General features: G+C 36.4%; 1 protein-coding gene across 2 annotated transcripts in view; it reads left to right on the forward strand.

Moving 5' to 3' along the window:
* nmdyn-D7 (nucleoside diphosphate kinase homolog 7) overlaps nt 1-21,332 on the forward strand; it is a 124,922-nt gene that overhangs the window by 17,862 nt on the left and 85,728 nt on the right. The window contains exons 3-5 of one of the 2 annotated variants that reach the window (XR_016547717.1): nt 5,323-5,489; nt 13,253-13,408; nt 18,635-18,791. Coding sequence is in view for 1 of the 2 variants with exons in the window: in XM_090386614.1 (XP_090242740.1) it covers nt 18,695-18,791 (97 nt within the window). In the remaining variant the exon portion in view is untranslated. Of the gene's footprint in view, nt 1-5,322; nt 5,490-13,252; nt 13,409-18,634; nt 18,792-21,332 lie in introns of those variants that run through there. The other variant, XM_090386614.1, reaches the window with a different exon arrangement.

Genomic DNA, 21,332 nt, shown 5'->3' on the forward strand with positions numbered 1-21,332 from the left:
ATGGTTGTCAGATGAACTAATGAGGCATATGGCAGAGAAGAAAAATGCATGGGATACATACAAATTAACACGTGACACGGACGCCTATGATAGATACAAGTTGATCTGTAACCAAGTTACAAAGGAGGTTAGGCAGGCGAAGGCAGATTACGAGAGATCCTTGGCAAGGGATGCGAAGAAAAACAGCAAAGAGTTCTTTACTTATGTAAACTCTAGAAGGAAGGGGATGAATCAGATTGGTCCACTTGAGATGGATGGGTCAACTGTTGATGACCCTGCTCGGGTAGCTAACAAACTAAATGAATATTTTGCATCGACATTCACACATGAGGAGTTATTCAGCGAGGGGAATGCCAGAGGTGTATTCAACTCTAGCAGTAAGCTAGAGAATCTTGTAATAACTGAGAGCAAAGTGGAGGAGAAATTGTTGAAGATAAACACAAGAAAGGCACCTGGGGTGGATGGGATCTATCCAGTTATATTAAAGGAGGCAGCAAAGGAGGTAAGCAAACCCTTAGCCATAATTATGAGAGCTTCCTTGGACTCAGGGGAGGTACCCATTGACTGGAGATGTGCAAATGTGACCCCAATTCACAAAGGGGGATCAAAGGCTGACACAAGTAATTATAGACCTGTGAGTTTAACTTCTGTTCCCGGAAAATTAATGGAGGCACTGGTGAAAGAAGCACTGCAGGATCATCTAGACAAGACTTCAGTTATAGCTAGGACACAGCATGGTTTTGTTAAGGGGAAGTCTTGCCTGACCAATTTGATTGGATATTATGATGCAGTCACAAAAGAACTGGATGCAGGGAATAACTTTGATATTATATACTTGGATCTTAGAAAGGCTTTTGATACTGTTGCACATGGAAGACTGCTGCACAAATTGGAGCAGTGTGGCATTGGAGGCAAGTTGCTGCTATGGATAAAGGGGTGGTTGAGGGGGAGAAGACAGAGAGTGGTAATCAATGGACACTGCTCATCGTGGACTAATGTTATTAGTGGAGTCCCTCAGGGTTCAGTATTGGGGCCTTTATTGTTTTCTGTATTTATAAATGATATTGATGATGGTATATCAGGCTTAATGTCCAAGTTTGCAGACGATACGAAGGTTGGCAGGGTTGTCAAGGACACTACTGACACTATGCTGCTGCAACAGGATTTGGAAAGGTTGAGCAGATGGGCTTCGAGGTGGCAAATGAAGTTTAACATTGACAAATGTAAAGTACTACATATGGGAAACAGCAACCCCAGAGCAGCGTATCAACTCTGTGGTACTACACTGACAGTGGTAGAGAATGAAAGGGACCTGGGGGTGGTGGTGCAGGCAGATATGAAGTTCTCTGAGCAGTGCAGACGAGCTGCAAGAGTAGCTCATGGTGTATTGTCAATGATATATAGGAATTTTTCTAGCAGGGATAAGGAGGTGATTATTCCCTTGTATAAGGCAATGGTCAGGCCACACCTAGAGTACTGTATACAGGCCTGGAGGCCTCATTTCAGGAAGGATGTAGAGCTGCTGGAAAGAGTACAGAGAAGGGCAACTAGATTGGTGAATGGGACAAAGGGGTTCTCTTACGAAGAAAGGCTTGAGTTTTGCAAATTACAGTGTCTGGAAACTAGGCACCAGCGGGGTGATCTGATAGAGGTGTACAAAGCCTTGAATGGTTTGAGCATGCTCAATGCTGATGGGATTCTTCCTCTAGCTCAGAAAAATCACCTGAGAGGGCATAAATTCAAATTGAGGAAAGACAGATGTAGGATAGATGTGCGGAAATTTGCCTTTAGCCAGCGGGTGGTTGGTGGGTGGAACAGACTTCCATCCCTTGTCGTGGAAGTTGATAGCCTAAATAAGTTTAAGGCTCAGCTGGACAGGTATTTCGAACGAACAGAGGGGTGAAGTGGAAGTGGTTATTTTTATTTATTTATGTTACTTTTTTTTTTTTTTTTTTTTTTTTTTGGCTGATGCTGCATAAGCTTGCTTTCTTGCATCAAATGCCTCTACTAATGCTAATGCTAATGCTAATGCTAAATTGGAGCAGAATGGTATTAAGAGTAAGTTGCTACAATGGATAAAAGGATGGTCGAGTGCGAGAAGACAGAGGGTGCTGTTCTTCATGGACTAATGTTATTGGTGGAGTCCCACCGGATTTGGTTTTGGGTCCACTGTTGTTTTGTATATTTATCAATGATATTGATGAAGGTATATCAGGCTTAGTAACGAATGGGCCTGGTGTACTGTGGTCCACGTTTGAAATAACATACACATATAAGTTATAAATCCAGTTTAATGTAAAAATACAAATATATACTAACAGGCAGTAGCTTTCGAGACTAGCGTGTCTCTTCATCAACTGAAATTCATTGCTAGATGATCAGTGGAGTAAAAGCAGCGCATGTCCGTGCAACAACAATGGCACATAATTAACGTGCCTCACTCAGCTCATTGCATTTATCCGTTGTATTTTGTATTTGAATTTCAGTTGATGAAGAGACACACCAGTCTCGAACGCTACTGCCTGTTAGTATATATTTGTATTTTTACATTAAACTGGATTTATAACTTATACGTGTATGTTATATCAGGCTTAGTGTCGAAGTTGCAGATGATACAAACAGTAAAAACAGTATGTTACTCCAACTGGATCTACATAAGTTGGGCAAATGGGCTGAGAAATGGCAACTGAAGTTTAATTGACAAATGCAAAGTACTGCATATGGGTAGAAGTAACCCCAGAGGATCGTACCAACTTTGTGGTACTACGCTTAGGGTGGTAGAAAATGAAAAAGAACTGGGAGTAATGTGCAGTCAGATATGAAGTTTTCTGAACAATGCAGACGGTCTGCAAGAGCAGGTCATGGGGTTTTTTCAATGATATACTGGAATTTTGCTAGCAGGGAAAAGGAGGTGATTGTCCCTCTGTATAAGGCAATTGTCAGGCCACACCTTGAGTACTGCATACAGGTCCGGAGGTCTCATTTTAGGAAAGATGTAGATTTGCTTGAGCATGTACAAAGAAGGGCAACAAGATTGGTGAGGGGAAAGAAGGGATCCTTTTACCAAGAGAGGCTTAAGTTCTGCAAATTGCAGTGGCTGTAGACTAGGCACCTGTGAGGTGATCTGATTGAGGTGTATATAAGACTTGAATGGGTTGAGCACACTGAATTCTGATGGGATTCTTCCACTTGTTCAGATTACGAACCTAAGGGGGCATAAATTCAAAATGAAGGAAAACTGTAGAATAGATGTGCAGAAATTTGCCTTTAGCCGGCGGGTGGAAGTTGATAGGTTAAATAAATTTAAAGAGGAACTGGACAAACGTTTATAGGGAATGATTGTGTGAATTTTTTTTTTTTTTTTGGGTGATGCTACATAAGCTCATACGCTTGCTTTCTTGCATCACATGCCACGATTACTATTACTAATGCCACATTTTTTAAAATTTATTAGTATTTAGTATTAGTAATGGCCGCATGGTGCAAGAAAGCCTATGGCTTATGCTGCACCAGCCAAAAAAAAAACTGAATAAAACAACGATAAAATAATAATAATAAATAAATAAAAATAAATAAATAAATAATAATAATTAATAAAAGAAAAGGAAATTAAACCTATCATCCTATGCGCTTCCCTGACCTGAAGGTACTATCCAGATGACCTTTGAATTTCCCCAAACTGTCAGCCTCTACTACCCATGAAGGCAACTTATTCCAGTAATTTATAACACGCTGGCTAAAATAAAACTTCCTGCAGTCCAATCTAAACATTCCCCCCCCCCCTAGTTCTAGCATCATTTATAATCTTGAAAATTTCGTCCTCGTTCATTTTACTATGCCTCTCACAGCCTTAAACACCTCAATATGTCAAGAAAAATCTCAATAAGGACAAGAGCTGTCAGTATATGGGGAAAAAAAGATATTTTTTTATAGTTGGTTTAGTTACAATGCTTTTAGTTTATGGTGTCACTTGAAGAAATAAAATATTTTATATTGGCTAAATATAAGTAGGTCTCTTCAAAGTACTGTATATGGGTAGAGAAGTGGAAACCTTTGAAACCAGTGTTCATTGCCAGAAACAAAAGGTTTCCACTTTAGAATAATAGTATGATGTCAGGAACAAGTACAGACTTTCATTCAAAAAGAGTGCTGGTCCATTTTGTTTGCCCGTACAGTTGTCCACTATACTCATCACAGACATGACTGTAATGAATATAGTGTTCGAAATCACTATACATACAAATAGAGTGGGCTAGCAAATCAGAATATTTTATCATGGAAAATTTTAACTTTCCAGATATTTATTTGAACTTTGGCTAAATGGCTCACTCAGTACTGGAATATTTTGGGATTTGCTAGACATACATGTTAGAGAGGCTACAAGAAAAAGCAATATTCTTGATCAGCAGCAATTTGTCATATTTTAAGAATTTTCAATTAAAGGAACCATCAGCTGGTATTGATCACCCTCTGTTGATAAGGGATTTATTACTTCTTAATATATTACTCTGTTGATAAGATTTTTATTCCAAGAAATATAAGTACTGTAAAGGAATTTTTTGAAAAAGTGACTTCAATGGGCTTAGGCATTTTTTTATGCAAATGATCACTGTGGACTACTAACTTCAGGTTTCCTATTTTCTATGCATTTATTAAATATCAACACATTAATTGCAAATTGTGGACTTTGTTATGGGTAAAAAATGTTAGAACTTTTTATAGGTAAAAATATAACAGTTAATAAGATTTGAAAACTGAAGTTGAAAGTGAGATGGTCCATACTTTTGAAAATAATTCTAATTTCTCCTGATGTAAGCATTTTTTGTGGTGGAGCATAATCAGAATTGAAGACTACTAATTGAAATATTAGGATTATTAAAACAAAGTTTAAGATTATGTATGTTACTGATGATATTTTAAGGAGTCCTTATGTGCTGTGATGTAATGACTAGATCATGGATATAGCTTAGCATAATTTTGAGGTGAGTGCTGAAACATAGGCGCCTCCGTAGCCAGGTGGGAAGGAGCAGCAGTGCGTAGCACACGCTTCTTGATTAGACCGGGGTTCGAGCCCGTCACCACCAAATATGGAGAATGCGGAAAGGTCATGGAATGACCACCGTATATCCCGGAGCAATATGGCCTTAGTTGCTAATGCTCCTAAAAACCAAATAACAAACTAACAAACAGCTGAAACATTAAGCTAAGCTATATCCACAATCTAGATTATGTATGTTATTAAATTGTACACATATATTCTCATATATACTCATGTATAAATGCAATGAGAAGACATAATAAATGATATATTTTTGTTTTCAGTATGATTGTGACTTCCACAGAATGTTTTTGAAGAGAACCAAGTGTGAAACTGTTAAGATATCAGATCTTTATATTGGAAGTATCATTAACGTACTTTCGAGACAGCTAACAGTTACAGATTATGGAGATGGAACTACAAGACGATTGTTATGTATTAAGAGTGAAAGGTAAATAACAACACTTAATATAATAAAAAATATTGTTTGGAAAATGGAAAACTCTAAGTTGGTAGCTTTCATAATAGGTGCTCTGTATTTGAAAAATGTTGAAAGTTGCCTGGATGAAAATTCCTTTATGATATTTTCCAGACATAAGGACAAATTAAATTCAATAATATATATATATATATATATACTTTCCACTTCCCTGAGTGTAGTACCACAGAGTTGGTACGTTTCTCTTCGGTTATTACTACCCATATGCAGTACTTGGCATTTGTCAATGTTAAACTTCAGTTGGCACTTCTCAGCCCATTTGCCTAACTTTTCTAGATCCTGTTGCAGTAGCATACTGTCTTTACTGTCGCTAACAACCCTGCCAACCTTTGTATCATCCGCAAACTTGGACATTAATCTTGATATACCTTCATCAATATCATTGATGAATACACAAAACAACAATGGGCCCAGCACCGAACCCTGGGGAACTGCACTACATAGACATTTGTCCATGAAGAGCAGTGTCCATTGATTACCACTCTCTGTCGTCTCTCACTCAACCATCCCTTTATCCAATGTACCAACTTACCTTTAATGCCATACCTCTCCAATTTGTACAGCAGTCTTCCATGTGCAACAGTATCAAAAGCTTTCCTGAAATCCAAGTATATGATATCAAAATTATTTTTGACATTCAGTTCCTTTGTGACCACATCATAGTATCCAATTAAATTGGTCAGACAAGACTTCCCTTTAACAAACCCATGCTGTGTCTTAACTATTACTGCAGTCTTGTCTAGATGATCTGTTAACTATTACCTGTTAGTTTAACTAGAACAAAAGTTAAACTAACAGGTCTATAGTTACTTGTGTAATAAGATTGGGGTTCAATACTCCCTTTTGAACCCCCTTTGTGAATTGGTGATACATTTGCACACCTCCAGTCCATGAGGACCTCCCCTAAATCCAACGAAGCTCTCATAATTATGGGTAAAGGTTTGCTTACTTTTTTTGCTGCCTCCTTTAATATAACTGGATAGATCCAGTCCACCACAAGTGCCTTCCTTATGTTTAACTTCAACAATTTCTCCTCCACTTTGCCCTCAGTTATTACAAAATCACTTGGCTCCGAGTTAGAGTTTGATAAACTTCTGGCATTCCCCTCATTGAATAACTCCTCATGTGAACATAGATGCAAAATACTCTCATTCAATTTATCAGCCACCACTGCTTGATCATTAATATTCAATCCATCTACGTTAAGTGGTCCAATCTGATTTTGTTCTAGAGTTTACATAAGTAGAGAACTATTTTCTGTTTTTCTTTTCATCCTTTGCCAAAGTTTTCTCATAATCTGCCTCGTAATCCTTTGTGACTTGATTACAGACAACCTTATATCTGCTATAAGCTTCTGCGTCGCCTAATAATTTATATGCATCCCATACATTTTTCTTCTCTGTCACAAGCCTCATTAATTCATCTGACATCAATTTAATCCTGAACCTTGAACAGTATTTCTTAATTGGAATGAAAAGCCTAGTAGCCTCCAAAATTAAGTCCCTGAAGGCTTCCCATTTAGAATTCAGCATTGGTAACATCATCAGTTGATTCCACTGTACAGAATTAAAAAACTGTCTGAGACCCCTGTAGTCACCTTTACAAAAGCAAAAGCCCTTCCCTTTATCCTTAGTGATAGTTACATCCTTAAGTAATTCCCATATCAGTACATTGTGATCACTGTCACTTGGTGACAGTGATCACAATGATATTGCAGATAAAGGAACCAAGTGGTTCCTTTATCTGCAAATTCTAAATGCATGAATAATCACTGGTGATAATCAGATCAAGAGTATTACTCCCTTTGGTTGCCTCTCGAACATGCTGCTGTAGTAAACAGTCATCCAATAAATCCAAAAAAGTTTTGCAAGTTTGAAGTGACCAACCCACAAGTTCCAGTCAATATCTGGAAAGTTAAAATCCCCATTATAAGGCATTCTGATTTACTGCCCCACTCTTTTTCTCTGCACAATTGCTCATTGTATTCATCAGATTCATTAGGCCTATAACACACACCTACTCTCATTTTTCCTTTCCCTGTTCTTATATCTCACCAAACAGACTCAACTTTGCATTGTCCACCAACATCAATTGTATGCAGTTAGATTTTATGTGTTCCTTAACTAACAGCATAACCCCTCCTCCCTTCCTGTCTATCATTTCTGTATGCAAATTCTAATTCTGTACTGCTTATGTCTGTGTGACACCACATCTCTGATATCCCAACAATATCTGCCTTTGTTGTCTTGAGTAGCAATTCAAGCTCATCAAATTTATTAACTATACTCCTAGCATTGGTGTTACATGCAAGTATGGATGCACCTGTTTCGACTCTTAGTTACCCTAACACAGCCCATGTGTTTACTTGTTCCACTATGACTCCCATTGGTCCTGGAAATCTCCTTTGCCTTGCTTTTCATGCTGCTGCTGCTCATTCCAATATAAGCAGTGCAAGAATCAATTTTGCCTCTTCCTGTGGCCACTGTTAACCTTTTAGTCTGTGTATCTCCCCCCCCCCAAGCTAGCAGGTTTCCGACCCACCTAACACTGCCTCGAAAGCATCAGCAAATATTCTTGCATCCTTTCTATTTAAGTGTACCCCATCCCTGTAGAAGCAGTCTCTCCTGTCAACAAGCGCAGACCAGGCTGAAAAAAATTCTATTCCTTGAGCCTTGCACAATCTCTCCAAGGCCGAATTGATCGACACGGCTCTTATCATATACTGCCTCCTATCGTGTCTGGGCAGAATTGCAGACACTTTGACATTCAACCCTAACTCATTACTTTTTTTTTCAACATTGACCTGTACTTGTTGATTAAATCTGCTGATCTCTTATTTTTAATGTCATTAGTTCCAACGTGTACAACAATATCAACTTTTGTGCCCTTAAAAGATGATATCTGCTCTACAATGCACACTTACTCTTTTTTCCTTTTTCACATCCCATATTTCATATTTTGCTTGAAATTGATAATATGTTAATTTTAACCAAAAGAATTAACAGGTGATGCTAAATCAAAATTATATTGGGAATCAGACTGTTAGATAAGAAGAGAAACACATGGATTGGGCAGCAAACTCGAGTAAAGGACATTCTTATCAAAACTAGAGAACTAAAACAGTCGTTGGCAGGACACATAGCTCGAAGACATGATGACAGATGGACTAAGAAAATAACAGTATGGTACCCAAGAGGAGCTAGAAGAAAACCTGTAAGACAACAACAGAGATGGACAGATGAAATTCATGAGTTTGTGGGTAGTAAATGGATGGCCATAACAAAACAGAAGGAACTGGAAAGTTGCTGGAGAAGCCTTCATCCAGCAGTGGATTGAAAATATCTGATGATGATGATGCTAAATCAAATGGTGACTATCTTGTTTCAGAATGGTGAATAAAATTATTTTCCCCCCAATTGAGGAACTCAAATAACTTTAATGGGATTAGTGTGTGTGTGTGTGATAAATTTTGTTTCTATGCGACTGTAAACAAATATTATTAGAATTGGGAGCACAAATGACCATCTCATAAGCCATCAGTTTTTGGAAAGTAGGCTTAAAAAAGGTAACAATTGCAATTTTTGCAATGTTTTCTTGAAAAAAAAAGTTGATTATCAAGTGGTTAATATACTGTGTATATTAATATAGTTTTTTAACCACTAACAGACATTATTAATGTTGACTAGGAGGCTTCGGCCCTTATTTTCTTTGCTCAGCAACCCCTGCCACACTTTTCTACGTAAAATGTAGAGGTTTGATAGAGTAAGTCAAATTGTTTCTACATAAAAGACACACCTGTCAAAATGCACTGATGTTCTTCCTCCCCCTTTTTACTCCTATCCTTCAGCTATCTCCCTCACTCATGGTTTTTTTTTTCATCAAAACTCAGGCGATCTCTGATGGAAAGTAGCCAGAGTATTGTGGAAGCCTGGCTCACCTTCCAGTGGTGGCGGGCAGCATGGAGTCCAACTAGGGGCCCTGCGGCCAAGGAGCCAGCACAAACAACAGAACACTAAACTACACATGCAACACACACTTTTCTGGCTTTTACAGAGGTTCTGTAAGAGGTTCTAATGGCACAGATGTGAGAAACCATAGGTGTTGCCTTACCCAAACACTATGCCACTATAATTGATATCTAATCAGGAAATGACCTATGTAATTATTTACCTCTGCATTTGTAGTGATGTGATTGCCCCGCTCACTTGTACCACATGACCTGCATCACTCTTCTACAAAGGTCGCGGGTTCGATTCCCGCCTCGGGCTTGGATCAAAGTACTGCAAAAACCTTGGGAGGTGCAATATGGCCCCAGAAGCCGATGCGTCAACAACTACCAAATCAAAAAAAAAAAAAAAAAAAAATCACTCTTCTACCATTGGCTATCCCACCACGTGGCATTCTCAAGGTGAAATAAATATCTCTATGTAATTATTTACCTGCTTTTACATAGGTCGCTTAGGAAAAGGCCTTTTACTTCGGGTTCCATAATGCTTGAGGAATATTGTTGCATCCGAAAAAGCAGAACTAAAATATTTACAAATATTAAAAATATTTATAAAATAAAACTATTTACAGATATACAAACTATATCAGGTCCCTTCATCAACTGACATTACAGTGGAACATCAAATAATGCCATGTGTCGTCATGCTTTACAGAGTGAAGCACGTGCATGAGGTTGGTGAACATTATGTAGGCAGTTGTCTTTCAGTGGAAGACAACAATGTAATTATTTACCTGTTCATTTGTAATGACGTAATTGCCTTGCGCTCTTCTCCCACTGGCTCAAATAAATATCACTAGGGGGAAAACTTTTTAATGTATAGAGAGATAGATATATATATATATAGTTTATTAACATAGATTGTGAATGTTAACATTTTCTATATAGCCACCTGCATCCATTTTCCTTCTGATGAATGTTTAGAAAGGTAAAATGTTATAGTTACTGAGAAGCTGCAGATCATACATGCTACTTTTTTTTTTTGCTATGTGTTGTAGGGATTTAAACCCTTGTGCAATGCAAGAGGAAATGACAGGGGCTTGCTGTTTTGTGTTAGATGCTTGTATGAATGTAATGCCTTTATTACTTATGTGAGTACATTTGGTCCTCGACTTACAATGAGTTGTCTTCCAAATCCATTCTTTAATTTAACTTGTTTTTTGAGTCAGGACAGTTTTTCTCATAAGAAATAATTTAATTGGTAGGAATTGAGTGGCTTACCTTACAAACAAAAACTATTTAGCTTGTAAACTACTATTTATTTTATCATATAAATAATATTACAGATCACATCAAACACAGTAAAAAAAAAAAATACATCATACAAAGGAGGTATAAAAATAAATTGTAATAATAAGGAATAGTTACAGTGTATCGTATGGCAAAAGTATGTTTATTAGAAGTCATGAGATTCTCTTCCTATTCAGGATGATTGAAGATAGGCAACTTATTTATAATTAGCAATGAGAAACCTGAAAGTTTTTCATTTCCCCCAGTTCTTAGCATTAGGTTGCTATAACGAATTCCTTGTAAAAGTCAACTTTTACATCTTTCACAACAGATTACTAAATGCCTGAAAGTTTCATCAAATAATGTATGAATACTTTCATGTGTTTTTGTGGCCTCGTAAATTTTCAGTTTTAAATTACTTAGTAAATGCAGTGAGTTTATCACTCATGGCAAAACAAACTTTGCCTTCACAATAAGTTGCCTTGTTATTGCAATACAATACTTTCAAAAAGATGCTATTGCCAAAAGGTAAATCTTCCATTTATTTAAAACAAATTATGTGCTATCTGGGAGGTACCAGTAACTCCCAAAACAGGTTATCATAATAGTTTCTCATCCCTCAAATCAATGGGATCTCAACCAGTGTGCTCCACCACTTAGGTTGCCTTGGTATTGCACTACATTACTTTCAAAAAGATCCCATTGCCAAAAAGGTAAATCTTTTATTTATGTAAAAGAGATTATGGCTAGGAGGAACCAGTAACTCCCAAAACAGGTTATCATAATAGTTTCTTAACCCTTAACTCGGGATCTCAACCAGTGTGCTCCAACATTTTGATGTGCAGTGACCTTCTTCACTTATACTGCAAAATTAAGAAAATCTCTGAGTTTAATTGCAATCAATCTTTTAGGTAGTCTAAATAGTTTAGTTAAAAAAAAAAAAACACACACACACAAGAAAGTCTTTCAACTTTATGTAGTTAATTTAAAAAATCAAGTAACTTCAGACTTTACATTTTGTGTATTTTTATTATTTTTTTACATGAAATAAAAGCTAAATGAAGTATAAAGTATACTTCATTTATGAAATATGAAGTATAAATGAAGTATGAAGTAAAATAAATAGCATACAGAATACTACAAACCAAAAATTTGGTTTACATAGAAATTTCATAATTCAAATTTTATCACTTTGTTGACGTTGCAACAAATAATTTTGAGTGTTATTGCAGATGAACACAACTTGAAGAGCATTATTGCAGATATCCCTCCCCATGGGCTTCTGTTCTTGTGTATAGGTGTTCATAACTAGAAGATGGAGTGTACCAGAAGTTGAATTTCACATAGCTCATGTAATTATCTGCAGATTGTATTTAATTCAGTTTTATGTATTTATTTTTTTTTATGAAAACCCCAAACACGAGAGGTATTAGAACCTGTAGTACTTGGTACCATGCTTGGATTGGAGGTTGGGAAGATGAAAGAAGATATTTGTTGACATTAGACTTAAACTTCTGTAGACTGTAATTTTTAGGAAATACGTACGAAGGAAGGTTGTTCCAGAAAACAGCAGTTGAATGAATAAACGAGGAAGATGAAAGATTGTTTCTGTGAGTTTGAAGTTGGACAGTAAATGGATGTTGGCTGGTGGTGGCACGTGTTCGGACTGTTTTGAAAGAGAGAGCAGGAATAATAGAAGCCAATTCAGAAGAACAGTGCCCATGGAAGTATCTGTAGAAAAGGCATGCAGCAGAAACAGTACGTCTATGAGACAGCGAGCGGAGAGACTCTGTTAGAGAGAACTCATTAATTAACCTAATTTCCCTCTTCTGAATGGAATATAGAAGCCTGAGAGAGGTTTTGGGGGCACCGCCCCAGATGTGGGAACAATATTCCTTGGTAGGGTGAATCGGAGTGTCACCAAAGATAAGCATAGGAGCAGAAGAATCCTTTTTGTGAGATATAAGACAAGACTGAGTTTTAGAAGGATTGAAGTCAACTAAGTTGTCTTTGCCCCACTGGAGAATTACCTGGAGATCGGCATTTAAGGAATTGGTAGCAGATATTTGAGAAGTTGAAGCTGATTGAGCAGGGCAAGGTTTCTCAAAATGGAAAGTGGAATGCAATGTGTTATCATCAGCAAAACTATGGAGAGGATTTCCAGTCAATGGAAGAAGGTCATTAATATACAAGAGGAAAAGAACTGAACTGAACCTTGAGGGACACCAGCATTAGTGAAGTTAAAACACAGAGAGCCATCTACCATCACCCTCAGTGAGAGTCTACCCTCACTCTTTACCATCACCGTCAGTGAGAATCTACCCTCACCCTCTACCATAACCCTCAGTTTATGTGTGATTATGTTATTTAATGCAAATTAAATTAAACTTAGGAAACATTTGAACCACAAATTAAATACGTACAGCAAGTTTTTTTTTACTGTATAAATTTTTTTTTTTTTTTTTTTCATGTTTTTTAGTACACTAGCAGTAATAAAACATTCCGGATTAAAGAATCTTGGGAAAATACTGGATATTATAGACAAGAATAAGCTATATATAACCAAAGCAAGAATGCTCACAATGAATAAAGAAGGTGATTCGCCAGAAAAAGCAGAAGATAAGCTCTCTTATAGGTAAGTGTTTTTAATAGTGATTTTTTATATTACTGCTTTACTTTTTAAGCTCAAATTTCTCACCTTTATGAGTCTTGCAGAAAAATGTTCTCAAGTGAAAAACCTTCTCAAATAAAATTTTCTGTAATTTAGTGTTTGCGGAATATATGTTCTATCATATTGCAATATAATGTTTTTGCTAGTCAAAATACAAATATACCCCTCTTTTACATTGCCCACATTTACTTTTTATTAATTACATCATTGAATTATTACAATAAAAGCTTTGTTATCTAGCATGTCCAGGGATCAGGACATTTCCTTTATTTTCTGGTTATCTGAGCAACCTATTAATATAAAGAAAACTAGTAAAATTTAATTTTATAATTCTAATAAAATATTAAACAACCTGCACTTCACCTAAATTTTTTATAGGCAAAAAATTTATCAAGTTTATTGAAACAAACTGGAAAGAAAACATTCCAGTAACCCATTCATTTAGAGGCCAGTTTGACATTTTAAAATCCTTGTGGATATCGTTGTTGAAGTCTAAAGCACAGAACTGACCGCCGTTATCAGTGTCATGTGGTATCGCAGAACATCTCCAATTTGCACAGCAATAAAGACAAGACCCTACTAGTCAGCATTTGCTTTCCTGTTTTTTTTCAGTTTCTGATTCAATCATTTGTTTCCTTGACTTCTGACATTAATAGGCAGATAACTTTAATTCTGCTTGTTCATAATCGTGGTATCTCTAACATATTCTCTGCATTATGTCAGTTAACATAGCTGACATAATGCAGGGAATAACTTTGATTTTATATATTTGGATCTTAGAAAGGCTTTTGATACTGTTGCACATGGAAGACTGCTGCACAAATTGGAGCAGTGTGGCATTGGTGGCAAATTGTTGCTATGGATAAAGGGATGGTTGTGTGGCAGAAGACAGAGAGTGGTAATTAATGGACACTGCTCATCGTGGACTAATGTTATTAGTGGAGTCCCTAAGGGTTCAGTGTTGGGTCCATTGTTGTTTTCTGTATTTATAAATAATATTGATGATGGTATATGAAGCTTAATGTCCAAGTTTGCAGACAATACAAAGGTTGGCAAGGTTGTTAAAGATGCTACTGACACTATGCTGCTGCAACAGGATCTGGAAAGGTTGAGCAGATGGGCTGAGAGGTGGCAAATGAAGTTTAACATTGACAAATGTAAAGTACTACATATGGGAAACAGCAACCCCAGAGTAACGTATCAACTCTGTGGTACTACACTGTCAGTGGTAGAGAATGAAAAGGACCTGGAGGTAATTGTGCAGGCAGATATGAAGTTCTCTGAGCAGTGCAGACTGGCTGCAAGAGTAGCTCATGGTGTCTTATCAATGATATCCAGGAATTTTTCTAGCAGGGATAAGGAGATGATTATTCCCTTGTATAAGGCAATGGTCAGGCCGCACCTTGAGTACTGTATACAGGTCTGAGGCCTCATTTCAAGAAATATGTAGAGCTGCTGGAACGAGTACAGAGAAGGGCAACAAGGTTAGTGAACGGAACAAAGGGTTGCTCTTACGAGGAAAGTCTTAAGTTTTGCAAATTACAGTGTCTGGAGACTAGGCACCAGCGAGGTGATCTGATAGAGGTGTACAAAGCCTTGAATGGTTTGAGCATGCTCAATGCTGATGGGATACTGCTTCTTGCTCAGAATAATCACCTGAGAGGGCATAAATTCAAATTGAGGAAAGACAGATGTAGGATAGATGTGTGGAAATTTGCCTTTAGCCAGCGGGTAGTTGGTTGGTGGAACAGACTTCCATCCCTTGTTGTGGAAGTTGATAACCTAAATAAATTTAAGTCTCAGCTGGACAGGTATTTCGAACGAACGGAGGGGTGAAGTGGAAGGGTGTTTTTTTTTTTTTTTTTTTTGGCTGATGCTGCATAAGCTTGCTTTCTTGCATCATATGCCTCTACTAATGCTAATAACTACTTGAGTTCCCTTAACACTCATTGTATAATGTGAATGCCCAAGGGTTCCACATTTTACTACTGCTTTCCAAGTTACTGCACGTTCCAGTATAATGGTGGTTCAGAGCAGTGCAGACATTCTACCTCCTTCTGCTTAAGGCTGCCATTACAATATAACTTCATAAATTAGCATCCTTGGGATTTTTGAAAATCCAACACGTGTCAAATTTTTTAAAATTCCAGTTTTTTTTTTAAGGTTATGGTGCATAGCCAAGTATCAATACTTCAAATGAAGTCTCACCATTTACTTCTATAATGGAACTATAACCTCCTCCCCTAGATGCAAAGATATATTAATATTCTTGCACTCTCTCTCTCTCTCTCTCTCTCTCTCTCTCTCTCTCTCTCTCTCTCTCTCTCTCTCTCTCTCTCTTTTGTAAACTGCTCTGACCCTATGTGGCTGTTCCAGATAGAAATAAAAATTTATATATACATATATGCTAAAAATTTACAATGTCAAGTAAATGAAAATGTGTTCTTCTTACAATGGAAGACAAAGTGGAAATAATTAATTTGTCGAAAAAAAGGGGAGTCAGGGAAGAAAATCATCAAAAAGTATAGTATTGGGTAGCCACAATTTCTGACATTAAAAAAATGAGTGAGTCAATTCTTCAGTTCATTTCTATATTCGAAAGTGAAGGTGGGAGCCCAGCAGAAAAAGTGTAAAAGGCTGACAACAAAAAGTAGAAGCAGTATACAAATGGTTTATGCAAAACAAATCAGCTGGACAGCCAATTTCAGAACACATTTTATGTGAGAAAGGTCTAATGTTTAATAAAGAGTTAGAAGGTAATAGCAACTTTAAAGCCAGCTCTGGATGGTTACATAATTTTATATTTCTGCACGGAATATGAAAGCTTGAAATACGTGGCAAGAAGGTGTCTGCTAACAAGAAAATGCTTAAGAGTTCATTGCTGAAATTGAGAAGTATGATCCTGATTTTATTTACAGTGCTGGAAAGCACTGCTTAAAAAAATCCTTACCGTCAAAATGTGGATCTACCGCTCCTGGCTATAAAATGAATAAAGATCAAGCAACATTGATTGTTTGTGCTAATTAAAATGGCAAAAACAGGTTTTTTGTGCTAATTCAACTGGCAAAAACAGGTTAAATCTTCAAATCGGCAAGTCAAAATGCCCAAGAGCTCTAAATAAAGTGAAAAATTTACCTGTGACTTATATGAATCAGGCCAAGGCATAGGTGATGGCTAGTTTATTTGTAGAATGGTATTATGAGACATTTATTCCTGAAGTGAAAAAATACCAAGTAAATATTGGAAAGTTTGGCAAAGTATTGCTCACTGTAGACAATGCACTATTCCTCCTTTGGAATGCAAAGATGGAAAGTCATATTTCTCCCTCCAATTGTAACACCTCTGTTGCAACCTATGGATTAGGAATTTATTGAAACGTTTAAAAAGCTGTACAGGAAACAACTCTTGAGAAGACTTCTATTGTGTGATTGTGGTGAAAGTGACTAGTTGAGCTTTATAAAAGTCAACTTGAAAGAGTATGCTTACGTGCTTGCTGATTCCTGGAGCTGTATTAAAGCTGAAGTATTGTGCAAAGCATGGGAAAAGCTGTTTGGGAAATTTGGTTACGTCTCTGAAGAAACAAATGGAACTGAACTTCTTTAAATTATTAACAACAACATTCCTGGTTGTTCTGATTGTGGAATTGAAGAAGTGACAATGGATGAAAAGTGATGCAGATGATCATGTCTTCCAAATTTTGATGGATCAGAAATTTGTTGACAGTATTCAACAAGTTTCTGATCTGTAAAAATTTGGAATACATGATCATCAGCATCACTTTTCATCCATTGTCACTTCTTGACAGTATACAAAAAAGGGGATAACTGGAAGGAGAAGAAGGTAAGGAAGAAATTGAAGAACCAATTCCCTCTCATAGTGAAACCTTCCACTGCCTTAAAATAACAATGATGTGGTACAAAAAGCAGCATGAATGCAACTTCTTACACAGAATATTTGCGAAGCTTAACATCTAGGAAATGAGTTTCATCTGCCGAACAAACATTATTATTGGACTTTTTCTAGTAAAGTGTTTTGAAAATGTTAATTTATAATTACTGTACATTTATTAATTTTTTGTTTCACCTTTTAAATTTTTTTTTTTAGTTTTTATTATTATTACTCTATAAGAGTATATTGTATTATTCAGTCATGTCTTTAAAGTGTGCATTTAAATCCAGTTAATCCAGTTATTATCCAGTTATTAATCCAGTTATTCGAATTTTTGATTATCCGATCTACCTTCGTCATGAATTAATTCGTATAATTTGCATTCTACCGTATCTAAGTTTTGCTGACCGAAACATAAATATGAATATAGTGCCAAGAAAATTGTGAAAAACTAAAAAGAATTTTCACACTTGTAATGTTTCATAATTTCTTCTTCTTAGATTGTACACGTATTTCTATTTGTGATTTTTGGACATGTATATTATAGTTGCTAATATCTGACTCCAGGGCCTCTATATAATCTTACCTTCATGAGAGATCTTGAAAGGGAACAAGCTTACTTGACCTCTTCTTCGTTGAACCAACATTTGTAAAACAGTGAATAGAACAATTAGTTCAAGGTGAAATAATAAGCTTTTTTTTTGTTGTTGGCGCATCAGCTTCTATGGCCATATTGCACCTCCCAAAGTTTTTGCATTTTACTGTGATCCAAGCCCGAGGCGGAATCGAACCCGTGACCTTTGGTTTGCCAGGCAGGCACTTTACCTACCTGGCTAGCCCGGTCGGCGAAATAATAAGCAACTTAGAAAGTTCTTATGTGATTAAATATAGTATAATAACATTCAAAACTGAATGTGATTTTTAGTATTCAGGTAAACTGACTTATAAATAAAGACAACTTGATATTTTAAAATGAAGTTGAGTTAACTCATCCCTGGAGTTCTACTGTAACTAGATGAGGACATAAAAAATGCAAAGGAGTTTTATTCATTTTATAAAAATGAATGATTTATTATAAAAATTAACTACTTCACTGGATATATACCTAACTCAGAAAATTCATTTATTATGGCATTTACAAAATAAGCCTGAGTGCACTGCACCCTTTGGATTTAAAATCTTAAATTCATAATAATTTTAATATAAAGTAAAAATGTAATTAAGGGGTAACTAACTTATATACATTTTAAAAAAGAATTTGTGAATTTATAGCTATGCCAGCTTATTATTATTTTTTTAAAGTACTTTAGTTCGTGCTCTAACTCCAGGACCAGTTGTTTGTCTTAGAATTAAGGGGACCACATGCCTTTAGTATTTGGCAAAGGCTTCTTGGTAACATTGATACTTCACAACTTAGTGATCAAGAAAACACATCTAGAGCCATTAGAAGCTGAACTGGGTAGGTGACCATTTTTACTCTTTTAAATACCATTTAATTACAGGGTTTATAATAATAAAAAAAAAAAAAAAACTTGTTTTAATTAACAAGCAAAAGAAGTTGGATTGAGAGCTAACATAAATAGTATTTTACATAATTTTTAAAAAATTATGTAAATTATGATTATATTATGTGAAATGATTATGTAGGACAAATGCTCAAATTTATTAAAAATTAGACACTTTACTACATATCGTTTATGTAATTTTAAATGATTTATTGACTCCTTAACTTTGGGGACTCAGCGATAAGTTAGAAATTAAGCAAAGAACTTACCCAAACCTATTTTCAAGTTTGCCAACTTGGGGGAGACAACCTAGAACTTGCTCAGCTTTGTCTTGATAATGGGTACCCAAAGTTGGATCCAAAATATCAGCAAGAATCAAATAAAATAATTTAGTATATTGAGCAAGCCTTTTATACTTTTAGTAGAAAATAAGTTTAAGTTTTTTGTTTAATATTTAACATTAAACCATTTAAAATTGCATAAATAATAAATTAATCAGATGATTAATTTTTTATAAATTTTTATTTTGTAAATATAAGAAAAAAATTTTGGCATTATTTAAAGAATAATAAATTGAATATAATTGTTGTTTGAAAAAAATTAAATGGTTTCACTCTACTTATGAAAATTACATGATTATTCTAACTAAATTTAGTCTCTCTCTCTCTCTCTCTCTCTCTCTCTCTCTCTCTCTCTCTCTCTCTCTCTCTCTCTCTCTCTCTCTCTCTCTCTCTCTCTCTCTCTCTCTCTCAAGGTGACTGATTTTGTTGCCTCAGAATAGAATTAGAATTGTTAACATTTTATTTAGATAAATTAAAATAAAATATTGCGATTGATTTGATTGCTGCTCTTCTTCTGGCAGATATCAAAAAAGATATAAAAGAATTGCACCTTGTATTTCATATCATTGCTACTGTGCTCATCATAACCTCAAAAGACATGACTCACTTCATGAAGATGGGGAAATGCCCAGAGCAGACATCATATTTGAGTATCAGACTCCTGTATCTTATAAATTTTATGGTTACCCCAAAATACTAATGCCTCATATATTTAATAAAAAATAATTTCCCACAGTCCCATGTTGTTTGAGTTGGCATTAAAAGAATGTGAAATGAAATGATCTGCTTGTTTGTTCTTCTTTTCCTTGGTTGGATTACTGTTTTAAATCTTTATTGTCAGTGTTTGCTCAGATGTCAGTGAAATTATTTTTTTAGGGATGAAATCTTTTATTTCAGACTCCACCTTAAAATCTCATCCTTTATCTAAACCTTGGTTTTCCAATAAATGTGCTAAGGCTATTCAAGATAAGAATATTACATATTACAATTGGCTTACCTCTGAATCTCCTAGATCATTTTCTGCTTACACTAAAGCTGAAAACAACTGTAAAGCAGTTATTAATCACTCCAAACTGGATATTGAACAGGCTGTGTGTGTTCACACACAGCCTGTTTAAGAGAAGAACAGGCTGAACAGTCCTAAGAGCAGAAAACTTGCTTGGGTCTTGTCCAACCGGTAGTCAAGCATTCTGGTCTATTGGACACAACTTTTGCCCATCAGTATTCCCACCGAGGCGCCTTCGTAGCCAGGTGGGAGGGAGCAGTAGTGCGTAGCACACACTTCTTGATTAGACCGGAGTTCGAGCCCATCACCACCAAATATGGAGGATGCAGAAAGGTCAGGGAATGACCACCGCATATCCCGGAGAGAGGGCGCCTCCGTAGCCAGGTGGGAAGGAGCAGCAGTGCGTAGCACACGCTTCTTGATTAGACCGGGGTTCGAGCCCGTCACCACCAAATACGGAGGATGCGGAAAGGTTAAGGAATGACCGCCGCATATCCTGGAGCAATATGGCCTTAGTTGCTAATGCTCCTAAAAACCAAAAACAACAACATATCCCGGAGCAATATGGCCTTATTTGCTAATGCTCCTAAAAACCAAATAACAACAAACAGTACTCCCACCATCTGTTAAAACTAGATGGTTCTATTACCACCTCAGATAAAGGTAAAGCTGACATGCTAGCATCCTACTTTTCTTCTAACTCATGTATTGATGATCTTAGTAAACTACCTCCTACCATTCCCAGTACATTCCATCCTATATATCATTGACAAGACTCCATGACCTTCTCTGACAGCCCGTCTGAATTGCTCAGCGAACTTCATATCTGACTGCACAATTACCTCCAAGTCTTTTAAATTCTCCACTTCCCTGAGTGTAGTACCACACAGTTGGTACGTTTCTCTGGGATTACTTCTACCCATATGCAGTACTTTGCATATGGGTATCTTGTTGCCCTTCTCTGTACTTGCTCAAGCAACTCTACATCCTTCCTAAAATGAGGCCTCCAGACCTGTACAGTACTCAAGGCATGGCCTGACCATTGCCTTATACAAAGGGATAATCACCTACTTTTACCTACTAGCAAAATTCCTGTACCTACTAGCAAAATTCATGGAGTATTATTGACAATACTCCATGAACTGCTC

Source organism: Mastigoproctus giganteus, chromosome 1, assembly GCF_048544385.1.
Source record: "Mastigoproctus giganteus isolate SK-2022 chromosome 1, ASM4854438v1, whole genome shotgun sequence".
In the NCBI taxonomy this organism is placed as follows: domain Eukaryota; kingdom Metazoa; phylum Arthropoda; class Arachnida; order Uropygi; family Thelyphonidae; genus Mastigoproctus; species Mastigoproctus giganteus.